This window comes from Poecilia reticulata, chromosome 16 (genome assembly GCF_904066995.2).
Source record: "Poecilia reticulata chromosome 16, P_reticulata-male-v2, whole genome shotgun sequence".
NCBI classification, from domain to species: domain Eukaryota; kingdom Metazoa; phylum Chordata; class Actinopteri; order Cyprinodontiformes; family Poeciliidae; genus Poecilia; species Poecilia reticulata.
In genome coordinates this window covers 28,519,906-28,537,703 of record NC_088845.1, presented here as the reverse complement: position 1 = coordinate 28,537,703, position 17,798 = coordinate 28,519,906, and the positions used below count along the sequence as shown (strand labels likewise).

The following is a 17,798-nucleotide window of genomic DNA, read 5'->3' as shown; positions in this document are numbered from 1 at the left end:
GCACGTCAGTAATGTTTGGTGTGGGATGTGACGTGGCATTCGGAGGAAACCGGTCGTTCCTCAAGTAAAGACCGAGGTTGGTTGAATGCCGCTTTGTGCTTCCAGCGTTGGTTTGACAATGCATCGTGGGTACGTTTGCATCAGCCCAAATACAAATAACTCTCGTAGTTTTAAAAGTAAAACAACAGACAATGATGGAAAAGCTAGACCTCTTGTAAAAAGTTGAGCACTAACTGAATGACAATGATTCATGGTCTATGACATTGTCAGTGACAGTCAGACAAAAATATGGATTTCCTTTTCAGATTGTCTGAGGTGGCAGCAGGGTAGCTGTTAGCGTCCACTATGAAGCAGATGGAAAAGAGCTTTCAGAGTATCAAATTTTTCACTGTCTACCACTAAGGAGATAACTCATGGAGTATATGACACCAAGTGAGAATGTAAATGAAAAACCAGTATATACTTTACTGTAGATTAATAGGTAAAAAGGTCAGGAGCCCCACATGTTTATGTTCTCAAAAGCATTTTAGTTTGCTAAAAGATGGCCTTTAAATTTACATCGGGATTGGAGAATGTGGAACATTGAGACGGTCGAAACCTGAAACCAACTGAAGGAAAAAGTTTATGAGGTCATTAAATGTCTCAAGCCAATGCTTAAAATCGGCAAACAAACTACTTCATTATGGTTTTATTCATCCCAAGTTATTTTCGGATCTGATTATGTTGTTTTATTCAATGTCTTCTAAGAAAGATTTGCTCCAATGGATCAACAGGTTTTTGCTTCGATTTGGATGTGGGTCGCAAAGAGATGACTCATCATGATACTTCAGGCATTATGGCTCCTTGGTAAAAGGGATTGTTTTTAGGAAGTCTGTCCCGCAGATTGAAGCTAACCACTTAAAAAACCAAAACAAACACCACTTTAAAAAACGTAACTCTTGTCAGGTTTGAATTAGATGGTTATGTGCACCGAGGATAATGAGGATTTACACAAAAACCGTGGGTTACGAATGGGACAGGAGTTCAAAAAAATCTATTTAAAAAACACTTACATTTTTGCCATAACATACAACTCTGGAAAAAATTAGGAGACCACTGCACTGAACTGAAAACCTCATGGTTATTCCACCAAATATTGATTTCTCATTTCTTCTTGAGTTAAAACATTAATATTGTTGTTTCTAAATGAATATGAACTGATGAATATGAACTGGTAGAATAAAAAAACTAAAGATAGAAACTTTATTAAACCCTTTGGGATTTTCCCTGACGGAACTTGTAGTTCCCGTCTCCCACACAGCACCAATACATCAAACACCTAATGTTTATTTATTTATTATTATTTTTTAGTACATTAACAGCCCGGCCCTATAGTTTCTCAGTCTGTCGGTCCTGCAGAGAAGCAGTCTCCTACTGAATCTGCTTTCCTGGATGCTGGTGACAGTGTGCAGAGGGTGGCTGGCACACTGAGTCATTCATTTTACTCAAACATTTACCTATAAAGACTAAAATCAGAGAAACTGATCATTTTAGGTGGTCTCTTCATTTTTTTATAGAGATGTATTTGCCTTTGACACTTTTTTTTTTTTACATTTCAGACCATTGCTCTGACTCCAAGAGTCTTGTGTCTTTCGCTATCAGCTTGTGTTTCACACAGGAAGATCACTGGTAGCTACCAATGATCCTACCGCCACTTCCTGTGCAAATAATAATTTTTTCTGTAAATAATCATCTAACCCAGACATGCTGACAGTTTCAAACTTTAGAAAATAGTGTTTGCACAAGTCACCTTGATGGATTTGCTTGACGATAGATGGTCAATTTTGTCTTGGCTCCACTTAGCTCCATCCTGTTCACCAACTAATCTAGATTAATACTAAATGAAGACTCTATGAGTTATCTCTTGTAGGTAAGATATTCAAACTTTTTTGCAAAATCTCACTTCAAAATTGCTCACCATGGTCAGAGACATGTAGGATATGTGGACAGCAACGCAGCTCTTTTCTGATTGAGCACAGATCACATCCAACTCCAAACTTTTATTTATAAAGTCACCATTCCCATCATCGACTTCAAAAGGCTTTTATGTGTCTAACAAAGTAACAGAAACTCTGACTGGAGCAGGACGGAGCCTGAAATCAAAGTAAATGTTCAGTTCTCCTAAACGGACATCAGGTCACACATCATAAAAACACTTCAAAGAGAGTCTAAGGCAAGTCATCCGGGGTCCTTTTTTGACTCCTGGAGAGGACTACATCAACACTAATGCTGCGCTTCACTTGCCTCGGAAGATCTAATTTATTTTAATGACATCACATGCAAATTGAGTGAGGTCCACTTTCAAGTCGGAAAACTGGGGGATTTGCTAATTGTTGTGGTCAGAGACCAGGCTAACCACCATCAGTGATCCAAACCCGGCAGCAGATTTCTCTCCCTTTTATGGAGTTGGACTTTAAGAGCACGTTCAAAAATATGCATTGTGGCAGCACTAATGCAACACAAAATGAACCAACATGTTTGTTTCTGCAACTCTCCTGATTTTTCTTCTTTTTCTTTGTGCGGAGGCCGTATTGAATTTGAACTTTTCAGGCACAGCTATGACAACACCCATTGGATCAGTCATACGGTGCTTTTTAATTCTCTTTACACACTTTTTAAAAGGGAAAAATACCTCATTCAGGCAACATATAGGAAACACTGACTGCTGCTAAAGCTCATGTTTCCTGGCATGCAGTTTTATGGAAGAACAGATATAAAAGCAGTGATTAATGAACACTCTGTTGACTTTGCTCTTATCAGTATTAAGGAGGGTCTCATTTCAACTTGAGGCAGACCCAATTTTGAACTGGTTTGCTCCATGAAAAACAAAACAAAAAAAAAAACATCTGCAAATTGATCTGAAGGGAAAATAATTTGTTTTAAGGGTGAAATTTACATTTGTTTAAACAACCATACACGTACACACGTAGTATGTTCTGTCTTAACCATTGTGTTTACAAATGGGGTCCAACTGACCCCACACCCGTAAAACTTGTATCATTTGCCACAGTCCTCTACGTTTGCCTCAGTCCTCGCATGCACAAGGTTTAAAAAGGACTTTGCACTGATGTTCATTCATTTTTGTACCCTAATCCTAACTTAAACCTAAACTCAATTCACACCCTAGTCCTAAACCTAACCCCAAACCAGCACCTCTTCTTGTGGGGTATGGGATTTGAGTCCCATAAGGAACAGTGGATCCTCACAGCGTAAGTATTTGTTGGAAAAATTTCAGGATGATGTTTTTGAGCCTACTAAATAAAATTTTTCCATAAAATGTTGCAAGTTTACATGACTTGGGTGAACATTATGTCACATGATATCTTTTCGATTTTGGTCATCCTATTCATACAACTTCAGAGTAATAATATTTAGCAAAGTCAGACTCCAAAACTAAACAAACTTTGCTGTTTGCGAGTCTCACACCAGCCGTCAACGGGAAGGAGTTGAAGATGTTAGATCTTAATGGTTAGCGTTCTTTAGTGGTTTGGCTTTTGCTCATTTTTATGCATTTAGAAGTTTTACTTTAGCTATATTTTTATGTGTTTAGCGGTTCAGCATTAGCTTCAGCTAATTCTTTATGTTTAGCATTAGCTTCAGATAACTTTTTTGTGTGTTTAGCATTAGCTTCAGCATTTGTTTTGTGCTTAACAGTTTAGCATCCACTTGTGCAGTTTTTAATATGTTTAGCATTAGCAGAGCAAGCACTTTGTTTTATCTTTAGCGGTCTAAAATGAGCAAAGTATGATTTGATATAATATTCCTGTGTGCTTTAGTGCAAAACCAAATGTTCCTTCCTTGATCATCATGGCAGCCATATTGAATTTTTCAGTGGCTCACATTTTTTCTCTTTTTACATTTACATGTCCCAAATGAATTGAACCTGTGTAGTTCAGGGGTTTGAATCAACTCTACTAAGACAAGGGTGATGCTCCTAAAATAGCTTTAAAAAAAGAGCCACATAAAACATCTGCTTTGGCTTCCACACAATACACACACATACACCTCCCCCCTACACTCCCCCCCCCCCCCCCCCACACACACACGCGCACAGTCAACCTTGACCAGAGTAATAAAGGAATGAAATGAGTGTTTCAATTTGTAGTCCAAGTTTAAAGAGACCCTGCAGCAATAACTGCAGACAGACAACGCAGTTAAAGCAGAATATATTAGCACAAGAGATGGAGGTTGCAAATACTTGCGAATATTTTAAGTTTGAAGGTGCAGAGCTTTTGTTTTTTTTTTCAAGGCTGAACACATTTTATACATGCTGAATTCATTATGTTTAAATCACTGCCACTGCAACTTTGTCCTCTTGTCCCAGAGCAGTACAAGTTCCAGTCAAAGTCATCAGAGGACTTTGTGGACAACCTGTGTGACATGTGCTGGATACATTTTGAGCTTAATGCCACTAAAACACCACAAGGTTGGCCCTAAAACTGCAAACCAGACTCTGTGCGACTCCCCCAGAATATCAGATAAGCTCTAAAGGATATTTAGCAATTCCCTGTTTTCTAGTGTGGGCTGGTGAAATATTACCACTGCTAACCAAAATTTGACGTAGCAGCCAAACAAGCTCCGCTCTGTAATTTCGTCCTCTGTGAAGATGTGAAGTCTTCTGACGCAAAGGCGACAGTAATTCTCAACCGGCATGTTGTTATGAAAAGGAGGGAAAAGATTTTGGAAGAAATTATTAGAAATACACATCTAGCGTCACCGTTTGAGAGTTGGTGTGTACCACAAAACAGATTTTATACACATTTAGTGGGCTATCAGAAAATACATTTCAATGTTAAGTTATTCTGTCCCCATACGCAGAGCTACATGTAGTGACAGATAGCTAAACAGGTGTCTGACTCGGAAAGTAAAGTAGACATACATTTACTTGCCTTGATCTCTACAATTCATTAACAATGTTTCCATGACAACTCTGTATAACTGTAAAAAAAAACATAAAAATGCCCATAATACTATACAATCATTTGTCTTAGATGATTATTACTTAAACTACTTGTGGCCAAATGAGACTAAAAAATCATTTATAAAAGGTACTCAAACTAAAATAAAGAAAAACAATATCAATACTGTGCCATTAACATAAAATATAAAATGTAACTTACAAAGCTTCTCCACATCCACACAGGTGGATGCTAATGGATGCTATCCAGCTCTTCGCTGCATGCTTCCAATAAACAAAATGGCTGACCTCCACGTGATTACAAAAAACCCAATCATTGCAGTTCCCAAACCAGCCACCTTGAGCACTGTAATTTATGTGCACAACGTACGTTTTCATTAAATTTCAATGTAGAAGCGTCATCATGAAGACCATGATGGTGTACCACAGGTTAGGGTTAGTGTTGTGTGTAGTTGGGTGACAAAACCTTCAAACAGAACATTGTTTGCTCAATTATCTGACAATATAAAGAAACATAGGCACATATTTAATTCGTAAGCTAAAAATTTTATTTGATAACTAAATATTTAGCTTTTCAATTAAGCACTTAGTTTGAAACTGAGCTTATATTGAATTTTGAACTTAATGGCATAAGTGTACAAATAACATGGCGAATATACAACTTTGAAAAATTAACACCATTTTTTAAATTTAACCCAAATATTGATGTTAACTTTTTACTGTGTAACTTCTATGACATCCAATAGATATGCAATACCCTAGTGTAGTGGGATAGAAACAATGTTTTCATTCTAACAGCAAATTAATTAGTTTAAAACTCACATTATACCCAGCTTCTTAGTGCCACTTCTACCTTCCTTTAGCGTTGTTTGTGGCTCTTTCATGATGAAAACACTTTATTTCCTATTTTAAAACATTAAAAAATGAAATGATACATTTTAGACAACAGCTTGAAGGTTGCTGGGGTGTGTGGAGGTAGCGTGTTCCTCTTATGCATGAGTTTTTGCTCACTAATGTTCTTTTATGAACCTCCAAGGCCTTCACAGAACAGCTATACTGAGATGAAATTACTCGCAGGTGAACTTAATTTATAAACCAGGTGACTTCTATATAGTTTGAAAATCCTGCAGTCCTTTCCTTCTCCTGCGAAATGCAGACAGGTTTTTCTTTTCTAAGTGTTTTGTCTAACGATTGGATCTTTAACTTTACTTCCACCTAAACTAAATGCACATTTTCATTGTGCATTCCTGTGCTTTGGTAAATATAGTTTTCAACATCATAAAACTTGTGAGTCTTGAGTAAATTTTTGACTCACAAGTAAGGTTTTTAAAGCCACAAATTCAACATGTCTGCCTACTTCTTTCACAAAACATCAGTGAGTTGATGGACTCCGCCTGGATCAAGATCAACACAAAGAGAAACTTGTCTGCAAGGTAATAAAACCACGGACGGATGCTGCCAGGCGGGCTTTTAGGCTGACAGAAACAAGCCTTACAAAAAACTCTAAATGAATACTCCTGCAGTGATTTTAAGATTTTCCAATGGAATCAATGGAAAAGAAAAAAAAAGTGAACTTTCTCCCAACCACCTGGCTGTCCTTGCAGAACACAACACACACATGGAAACATGTGGCAATATGAATTTGCAATGGCCCATAAAAATCTGGGTCGCACACGATCCAGCCAGGTAGTCTCAACTGGGAAGACGGCACATAAAAGCGTACATTTAGCTTGATTTCTTTCCATGTTTTTATAGTAAATTGTACCACTGCAGTGGATTTCATCTGAACATTAAATGCTACATCATTTATTGTACTTTGGAAGGAAGGAAGGGAAGGACAGGCAGGGAGACGGGCGACAGCTCAACCACGCTCTACAATTTTGTTGCCGTCACAAACCGAAGATGTTTAACGGTCATAAGCCGTAAATTTTTACGCGAGTCATCAAAGCCCAGATTGGAATGACTTCCAAACATCTGACGAGGTCAAAGCAAACCGGAACCCCACTTCCTACATCTCCTCTACATCATTGACAAAAAAATAACATGTCATGCTGTTTTGTGGTCAAATAGAGCAGTATCTGTGATATCCATATCTGGCCTTAATGGAAGACATTTTGTACACTTCTGTAAATAAAATCGAATGAAATGTCTCCTCCCAAACACTTACAGTAACTGAGTTTCCATTACAAACGGGTGCAACACTTTGCCAAGATTCCGCTAATGTGAAAAACAAAACAATTTTGGTGTTTCCGTTAAACAAGAAACAAGAAACACAACAAAAAAATCCATTAAAAGACACACATCATCCTCCTGCCACTTCCTGTTGTCTTTTTCGTCTTTTACGCCAGTAGAAAAAGCCAGTTGCTGATCACAACTCGTGTGATGTGAAAAAAAAAAGCAGTTTTGTGAAATAAAACAAATTTTAATATGGCCCAAAGATCACCTAACACAAAGACGTTTTATCAAAAAAACCTCCAAAAAAGCACGAGTTGTTTTTCAAAATTGCCCTGCTGCCATTAAACCAATTTATTTTTGGAATTCCAATTTGCTTAATTATATGGCCAATGGAAACACAGCTAGAGTTATTCTGTGTGTGTCTGTGTGTGGCCTTGCAATGCTTTAAGATCACATCCTAAAAAAAAAAAAAAAGACCCTAATCTGTAGAGTTGGAACGCTTCATCATCCAGCATGTGTCCTTTCAGAGGAGGCCAACTCGCCTTCAGCTGATACCTCTCATTAGAGGCTTAAAACTTCCTGCAGCTCACCCTCTGATTTCATCAAAGCGCACTCCTCAAGACTTCCCATAGCTGTTTGCAACGCAGTCCTCATCGCGCTAATAACTTAAACATCACTTCGTTTGGTTTGCGTTTTCAGACTGTCGGCGGTATGTTAAAGTATTCACATTCTTCGAAGTTTTCCTCATTTTACAACCACAAGCTTTGAAGTTTTTGAATGGGGTTTTAAGTGCTACAACAACACTTATTTTTTATTCACAACAAAATTGTGACTTAAAAAAATAGGAAAAAATGCTGGGGGGGTATTTTAACTATAAATTACCCATTTAGTAGACTCCACCAATTAGAAATGTAATTGCAGGATAAATACAGCTGTTCTGAGAAGGTTTTGGAATCTAATGTTGATATTACAGCAGAAGTTTTTATGGTTCCCTGCTGAACATCTAAAGGTTTTCATTTTTCCAATTTCTCTAGTTTCCCTTAAAAAGAATAGTGCTTGACATGCATGACGGGTTGATTTTATTCTCCTTTAACTAGAGCCCTTCCTTTTTTCCATCCGTTATATCCATCCACTATGTGGTTTGTTGCAAACGCCATATGAGTCATCTCATGGCTTTTTATTAATTTAATCAATAAATAACCATCTTAAGTTGCGACAACCTCTTTGTTTTGAGGTTGTTACCCTGGTTCCTGCTAGCACACCCAAAATGGAGACTTTTTCCCCCTCATGAGCTAGTTAATAAATTATATAGACTCGTTCTATTTTTATGTCTGTCTGGGGTTATTTTTGTTGTTGTTTGTCTGTGATACTTGTTTGTTAGTATGATTTAAAAGTTATGTTTTGTTTTATTTTGTTTTGTTTTATCAAATCTGATATTGGTCCCATAAAACTCCATTTACGGAGATATTTAGGCCTTGCACACATGCAGCTGGGTCTTTATAAAAACAAATATCTCAGCCACACCTTTTTAACAAACACAGTACACACAGAATTGCTTCAGAAAAGTTTTTAGTCACGTGAACACGCACAAATCTACACTGCGGGGCAGTGTAGAGCAAAGCTAAAACCTATGTCGGCCAATCAGATTGCTTCAAAAGAACCACGACTTCCTGTTAGGAATTAAACATGGCAACAGGAGGTTCATTTGTGTGGACCCATGTATAGGTTTAACTATGTTTTAATAGAATATTATAATATAAAGTTACAAAACACAAGACGATGTCGGATCAAAAATTATGTCCAAGCAAGTATGTGGATATGTTGGTGCAATTTGTCGCAGACTTTTTTGACGTTTTCATAAATAATTGGTTTTTGTGGTATAAAGCAGATTTTTTGCATAGATGAAAGACCAAATTGCATAAAGACGTACCAGTTTTCTCAGTTATTTGACCAAGTCTGGTCTGGGTCTTAGATTTGATCATGAAATCCCTGTCAACACTGACTGAGTTACGTGTTAACATGATTTAAATTCACACCGGAGAGACGCCCCAGGGAACACCAATACATTGTTCACTTAAAAACAGCTCCAGATACCTGCTTTGGTATGACTTATTCAGCCTCTTATGTCATGGTAGAGGAATTTCTGCTCCCTCTTCTTCATAGAGTTGTGCTGTTGCAGCTGTGTTTCCACCAAACAAGGTGTTTCTATATGCATGTTACTAGACTGTCAGTAATCTTTCCCAGCAGAAAGCTTAGCAGAAAGCTAAGTTTCCCTTCCCTGTCTTCTCTACAAATTTGGAAAAAGAAAAAGATAACACTTGTCCTCACTCTGAGTTTCTGAACGCCTGGCTGGCTTTTATTTTTCCAGATCCTGACAGACAGCTGGAGAAGTAAGCCAACTCTTCAATTTCAGAGAGGGGATCCACCCCTGGGATACTAACATCCATAATTCTCCATCAGCCAGATGGATCACTTTGTGTCACTTCCCCCAAGAAGCCCTTGAACAGGCAGTCTTTCTCTGAAAAGAACATTATTGGTTTATTTAGACGGTCTACGTGAAGCAGCGACATGGAAACGCAACCTCACAAATGATTCAAGCAAGCAGAAGAGCTTTCATCCAGAACTCGGGACTATTTTTCAACAACAAAAACATCATAATTTATCACCGGTTAACACTTCCAGCTGTCAGACAAAATAAAGAAGCTATATTTACGGCGAGAACAGACTTCAGCTGTGATAAAAAAGAGACAGACCAACTTATTCTACATAAAACCATGCTTTTTAAAGGGCAAACAAATTAACAAAAATTACAATGTCCACTAGAAACTTCCCATGATGTGAATATGTTTCTTTTTCCCCCAACACTACGTTCCCCCCTCCGATGCATCTGAAGATCAGAGTCGGCCATGTTTTGACTCTTAATGGCGCTTGACCTTTGGCCTCCTGCGCACGGCCGGTTGTTGGGAGTGTTTGTGGTCTCAGTTCAGCAGATTAAACTGGTAAAGTCAGGCAGGACAAGGAAGGACCGCTGCTTCCACACAGAAAGTCTTTATACCTGAGAGGCTGTGATTAGAGGGCTAATCTGCTACCATGGTGGTCTGGAGACACACACACACACACACACAAATGCACACACACTTAGTTGAACATATGGTGACTTCAGTAATCCATTAAGAGGATTTCTACCACGACGCCTGTGAGTAAAAAGTCAAATAGAAACTGAGCTGTTTTCCTGTTATGGTCATTTTTTGTAAACAAGTAAGGAAATGCTTAATCTTTTAACACATCAGTATGAAATATATTATTATCAGCAGCAGGAAACAGTTGTGCAAATAAACAATGTTATTCTCAAAATATAATAATTTTATTCTCATAATTTAAAGATAAATTCTCTTAGTCTGACCGTGACACTCGTAAAAATCCAACAAAAAATCCAAGAAAATAAGTTTTTCATAGATTACCAACATCGTCTTAAGTTTATTTCAAATCTATTTCCACCTTTATTAAACCTGTTCATATCATGAGTAAACTAGGGATGCTCTGATCTGAATATGTCGCCTGATTTACTTTTTTGAAAACTTTGACATAAAAAAAAATGATGAGAGCTGCGTTCAAGCCTTCTTCCTGTGACCAATTGTTAATTATTTCTAGAGAGGGTGCAAAGGCAACGTCACACAGAGCGAGTGAAAGAATTCACTGAAAACAAGGACTTTGCAATTTTACAACAAAATTTCAACACAGTTCCTGGTTTTAGTCGCCATTTTCATCTTATTTTAACGGTCTATTTGGTTAACTGCAGCCATGTTGTCGAAAATACAGGTTCAAGATATCGTTATCAGATTGGAAATATTAAAGAGTTTTAATAGATCGAGTAAGAATAAATGTTGCTGATTCCTCTGTTTTAAGTTAATGTCGGAGAAGTTTCCACTCAGATGTGCTTTTATCAAGGATATTTGCTAAGACAGCTGCTCAGACACTTGCAGATGATGGCAATCGGTGGAGAAAAGACGAAAAGTGAGGCATACTGGGAGAAGATTTGATTAATTCAAGTCGACAGCAGTGCTTTCCCAATAAGGAGGAGCGTAACTCCCACCCATGGATCCATCAGGGTTAGGAAGGAAACAGAGATATTCTTCACCTGAGTCATCCTTGATATTATGTGTATATATGTGTATTTCTTTTCCTCAGTCTGCTTTGTTTTTCTCCAGTTTACTAGTATTTTTCTGGGAGGTGGTCATTTTGTGCTTATTTTGTTTCAATTAAATATGTATAGATTAAAAAATTTTAAAAATAAAAAGTTGTGGATTTTCGGAGAATGGGCCACGGCGTGCGTACTTTCCCAAACACAAACTGTTTGTTTGGTCTGCTGTTCAGAGCGGCAGGTGGCTCGGTGAGCTTTTAAAACAAAAGCGGTTGCTATCGGTAACCTGTACACAAAGATGATAATTCTGATTAGAGACAGAAACGGTTTGAGTGGTAGTTGCTTTAAAAAAAAAAATGGGATCAATAAATAAAAACTGACAGTGAATGAGAACAGCGATACAAACTGTGTGTTCTGATATTTGTTTAGGTTTAACAAGACAACGCTGAATAAATTCAATTCAACTTCATTTGAAGTTGAATTGAATTCAACTTAAAAAAAACAAACTATATTTTAGAATATAGTCTCCTATATTCTAAAATATAGAAAACTAGAATGTTTTACTCACATTAAGCATGTGAATTTGATTTCCCCACACATTCTTCCAAGCATTGTGTTTCATCTTTTGTTGTGAGATTTTGTGAAAATAGTACAATAATTGTCAGTTTGTTTATTGCTATATCATATTATTTGTTTTTTTTATTCATTCTTTTGTGTTACATCATTGGATATACGTTTCTCATGTCATTTTATTGCAAAATTAAGTAACTATGTTACATAACATTTTTGTAACAATTGAAGGTATGTAAATATCTTAAAATAATTTTGACCCCTTGAAACTGGCCTCTGTCTCTTTAAGAAGCTCCTGCTTTTTCTCCTTCAGCACGTCATCATTTTTCCATTATTCTGTATACAACCAGTCTTAGTTGAGTTGGAGTGAAAAGTAGTTTGCATGATGAGCTCAGAACAGGTGCAGCTCCATCAGGTGTATGTTAATAGCTGCTGCTGCTAGTCTAGAGGAGCCAAGTAGAGGAGGTGCAGGGGAGGGCTGCTCTGTGAGGAGGAAGCTCAGCTTGCAGGAAATAAATGGCATTTTGTGAGAAAAAACGTTTATGCACCAAGAATGGTTGCCACGGGACATTCAAGGATTTCTCGAACATGCATGAATGAATCAAAGCAACACTGCAGGTATGTTTTTGATGAGGGAATAACATTATGACATGACGTAAAGCTTAAAAAAAGTCACTTTTACATAATACCACGGAAGAGAAATGGCTTGACTGAAATCTGTTGGGGCTTGTCAGAAATATACCAGCTGGATTCTGGTTAACAGACCCTTTCCCAAATAAAAAAAAACAACAAAAAAAACCCCACATTTCCTATAGAAGCTGTGGGATCTGGCAGAAGTACCTGCTCACATGCACAACCACTGAGGCGGAGTGTAAAAGCTGACTCTTCCAGCCAGCTGAGTGTGAGAAGAGGGAAAGCAGGATGGAAATAGTTTCCAGTAAGTTCATGGATGGAGAAACGGGGAGATGTTGGGTAACGGCTCTGTGACCATGGGAGAATTTGGTTTGCCAAGGCATTTCTAATAAAACTATTTGGGCATCATTAGAAAAACCCGTCATTCCACAACTAATCATAAGCACAAGAATAGATAGCAAGAATGAAATCACCACCAAACAAAGCAGCATTGCTGCAGAACGGATGGCCAGTTGGGGGAATATCCTCAAATGTCTACAGCTACTTAGAGCCTTGCTATATTCCTAAGCATGCCGTGTTTCAAAGGATAGTCAAGATCTTTGCTTTTGGTGAATATTCCAATATTCTTCTGGATTCCAAGAATATCTTTAAAAGGTTAGCTGGACTGTATTCCCAGAATATTCATCCTTTTAATCGTTTAAAACAGCAGTAAGTGTGCCGTAAGCGAGACCACGAGGGTTCAAAACACAATTAACTGGGGTGGTCGTCCTCCTTTGAGGCTAATTAGAGTAAAAACACTCGAAACCTCATGAATCTAGTTAACAGCAGGGAACAGATCCAAGTAAACCAGATTGTAGCCCGGAATGCACCACTGCTGTTGCTGCTGACGGGAGTTTTGGAGGAGTTGCTGTCAGGGAAAGACGTGGACCAGACAACCCTACAGGGAAACACAATTTTTTTAAAAAGGTTTTGACACATGTGTGCATTTTAGTGAAAACTATTGTTTTAATTGATAAGTGCAATCAGAAATGTCTTAGCCAGTGTGTTTATGCATTTACACAATGTCAAAAATGGCATTTTCTGCCATTCAAAGACCGCATGTTTCACTAATCAAAGTGTTCATGATGTGCTATCAAATTTGTGTGGCCTACCACTGGGTGATTTCCTAACCTCCCAAGTGGGAGTTTGAACTCATGTGGTAAAGATTTATCATGTTTTCCATTGTCCTGTGTTTTACTAACAAGGAAAAAGAAAAAAACAGGTTCTCATCTCAGAAAGGAAAAAAAGCTGGCAGCAGCTTCTGCATGATAAGTCAGTTCCTTCTACTGGACTCCATGTGCTGCGAGGCTGGCATGACCAGTGGAGTGATTTTGCCACACATGCAGCGACGCAAGTGTAATGGCAAAAAAGAACAAGGAGTACTGTACAGCAATTAATAAAAACCGGGTGGGGCCACGCTCCCATGAACTAAACAATGGGAGAAAATAACAACACGTCCTTCCTTTTGAGATGCTTTCAAAGACACTGAGGGAGTAATTATCAAGGCATGCATCTGATGTTACCAGGTTTAAACCACACACCAAATGGAGGTAAATACACTGGACTAAAAATTAAATATAACGTCAGGGAAGAGATGCAACTCCAAAATTGATGAAGATTTGACAGCAAATGTCTACAAAACATGAAAACGTGGGAGGTGTTAAACACCAGGTAGCTAGACTGGACAGCAGTCCACTGGACTCCATGTGCTGCGTGTGTACAGCACATGTACAGCACATTCAAATGTCTGCAGGATTCAAATGCCTGCAGACATTTGGATTCACAAGAACGAAACAAGATGAAAACCCAACAATGAGGAATCGTCCAGTTGAGGTCTGATCAATCTTTGGATTTTCAGTTTTGAATCACAGAAGCAAAAGTTCAGACTCAGTGGGAAACAGTGAACTGTGGGAAACAGTGAACTAACCCTTCGTTTAGCACTTTAGTGCCACAGCAGATGCTAGCCTTCGTGGTTTAAGCAGCTAATTGGTAACCAGTCACCGCATCCTCAGCGTGGTCACAGCAGCCATGTTTCCATCAACGTTTTTCTTTAAATACGCATTTTGAAGTATCTCAATAAGAAAGGTTGATGGAAATGACAAAATTTGAAACTAATTCTTCACCATAAGCACAGAACTCTGAAAAAAAATTCTAAGACCAGCTTGGCTGGGAAGTATTTGCTCCCCACTAGTTTGCAACTCTACATCTTTGTTTATGACAGTGGTACTTAACACCAACACCTGACGAAATTACACTTTAAGTAACCTGGTTGACTTGCTCCAAACCAGTAGCTGGAAACACGGCTAATTCGCATTTTCATTTTTGTAACATTCTAAAAGTTCGCTCAAAATTCTCGAGACAATTGGGAGAAAACATAGGAAGACAGTTTACATTTGTGTCTTCGGTGACCGTTTCCTTTCTCTACCCAAAATGCTACTTTGCAAATAATTTAAAATCAGTCAACACATTAACCACTTCCTGCCTTACTTAAAAATAAAAGCCTAAACCAGAGATACGACAAGGTTGCATAGTGATATTTTGTGGTTTGTTGATGCTTACAGCAAGTGGATGGCACTTTGCAAGACATACTTCATGCAGATAAAGAACATACTGGCATTTTTGATATTACAAGATCTCCTCCGTCACAGAACATGTGACGGAGGAGCAGAGAAGACAAACTGAGGAAAGGAAGGTGAAATCGAACCAAAACACTTTAAGAAAACCAAATCCAGACCTATCCTAATGGACCATCAAACAGCTGAAGAGTAAAGCTACCGTCAGGAATGTGATCTACCTTGGTCTTCTAAAGATGAGGCCGTACTGCTGGCAGGCCAGGCCCACAGTGGGAGTGTAAATAATGGGCATGAACCTCTCCACATCCGATGTTATGACTCGGTAGAAGAGCTTCTCGTTCAGGTCCATGAGCCCGATCAGGAACACGTACCTGTAAGAGTCAGAGGATGAAGAGAATCTGTCAAACCTTAACGCTCTCTGCATCTCAGTGATGACATTTGCTAAACCGAATAACTTTTTTTCCCTCTTTCTTATACTCAAACGTCCATATGGGTGCAATCAATATACAGTACAGCTAAAAGCACTGTGTGAGTGAACTGCACTCAATCCCGATTTCGGCAGAACAATTATTTTTTAAAGCCGTTTTTGTTTTACTTCCAAATGACTGAAAAAACATACAAGATGAAAGTGGACCTACAGACATGTGACACAAGCTCTTTGTTCTATAGACCGAGCGGGAAATGAAGGCATGTGTGTGTGTGACCTAAATTAAGCGCAGTTTGCCAGAAAGGACTCAGTTCCTAATCAGGGAGGTTTCCATAAAGCCATGAACACAAGGTGCCTGTTGTTGAGAGGAGGAGCAGCCTGTAGGCTTTGTCTGTTTTAGGTTAGGCTCCACCAGCTGCTCTTTGGAGATCTGCTGCATAAAAATATATTTAAAAAGGTCAATTAAAAAGGTAAATAAAATTAGCACTAGAAAACAAAAAACTTTTTCTTGCATCTTATTTCCTTACCATCTGCTTTATATCTGTCAACTGAACGGCGAACTGATGAAAGATTTCTGTTGTATGGAATAACAAGATCAAACTGCTATTTGCAAAAACCCAAAGTCTGCTGAGGAAAAACCAAAGGCTGTGATGGATGGACAACAACCAACTAAGGTTTAAAGGGGCAACATTATGTATTTTATAGCACAATCAAGTAACTATCTTCTGAAAATACTATGCATGTCAAATATTACTTAAAGGACATTTGATTTTGTAATTTAACACTTTGAAACTGGGCCTCTGTCTCTTTAAGAAGCTCCTGCTCTTTCTGAAACTCCGCCTCCAGGAAGTCATCACAACATTGCTCCTCTAATAACAGCATCTATTAGCAATGTTGCACTGAGACGTAGCTCGTATAATGAGCTCAGCAGATGCACAGATCTACCAGGTGTTTGCTAATTGCTGCTGGCTAGTCTGAAGGAGCTGACACTGAAGCTGAAACTGCATCTCGAAGGAGGAGCTAGGTCTACCCAAGTGTTTCACACAGCTGAATGGTTGCCACAAGAGATTAAAGGATTTTTCAAACATGCATGAAAGAATCGTTGCAACACTCCAGGTATGTTTTTGGTGAGGGAACAACATTATAACATTATGTAAGTCTCAAAAAAGTTGATTTTACATAATATTCCCCCTTTAAAAGTATATGCTTTTTCACAAACCTTGAAACTTTGGTCAAGTCTGCATTGGGTGTGAATTTTCAGAGAAACTGTCACCACTGATCTTGTGTGAAACACACTAAGAATTCAATCTTTGACACGTCTCCTGCTGGACTGACCATTAAGAAGAAAAGTAAAGCATTGCAGAGCTGAGAGTTATTTTCAGACCTTAGAAGTTCATCTCGGTCATGGGCTCAATCCGACTAGCACTTAGAATCGGTTTCCAACACCAACTAATCTAGATTTATACTAAACAAAGAGATCAAACCAGCTAATTATTATATGCTTCCAGTAGAACCTCATTTCAAAAACCAATTTGAACTTTCCCTGTAAATCAGTCACCCATCATAGTACCATACATCTTGCTAATGTAGCTTAATGCATTAAATGCAGATATAATTTTTTTTACTAGTAGTGCTAATTTTTCTTTAACAGAGAGCAATAATGAACTAATCCCAGATGCTTTTTAAACTTGTAACTGATACAGGGTTAAGTTGGGAGGGGGAGTGATATTATTCCTAAATGAGAGTTACAACTTTTACAACTTTTACAAGATAGTGGACTTTTTCGATAAATGGAATGCAGCCTAAATCACCACATCAAGTTCCAACACATCACTGCAGATTGCTACTGCTAAATTATGTGCTGGGGACTGTTAAAAGAACAACAGGGAATTAAAAACCATGGTGGGTACTAGTCCTGCCTCAGGAAGAACAAGAGACACACACCACTGCATTCTAAAACAGTACGATAAGAACATGCTGATGAATTTTGGCTTTTGAACATCAGCTGCTTCATTTTAGAGCTCCTGTAGAATAGCTTTCCTTTTTTTTTCTTTGCACTAATTGTATGCATATGTCTTCATTACAGTTTGGAATCCACCTCTCCTGATAGCAGAGTGGTCACTCTATTAATCAAGATCATAACCATGCGCTTGCTGTGCGGATCTCCTAAAATATATACAACAAAAATGTGAGACGACTCATGAAAATAGAACCGAAAGCTCATATTTTAAAAAGTCATCTAAATAAATGATGGCCTCTCGCAGTCAGTACCAAAGCAGAGTT

General features: G+C 38.2%; 1 protein-coding gene across 2 annotated transcripts in view; it reads right to left on the bottom strand.

The window, feature by feature from the left end:
• The window catches only part of me1 (malic enzyme 1, NADP(+)-dependent, cytosolic), a 90,634-nt gene that overhangs the window by 35,007 nt on the left and 37,829 nt on the right, over positions 1-17,798 (bottom strand). Inside the window, exon 3 of one of the 2 annotated variants that reach the window (XM_008431900.3) lies at positions 15,310-15,459. The exons of the other annotated variant lie outside the window; for it this stretch is intronic. Within the exon in view, the coding sequence (XP_008430122.1) occupies positions 15,310-15,459 (150 nt within the window). The remainder of the gene's footprint in view (positions 1-15,309; positions 15,460-17,798) is intronic. 2 annotated transcript variants of the gene reach the window in all.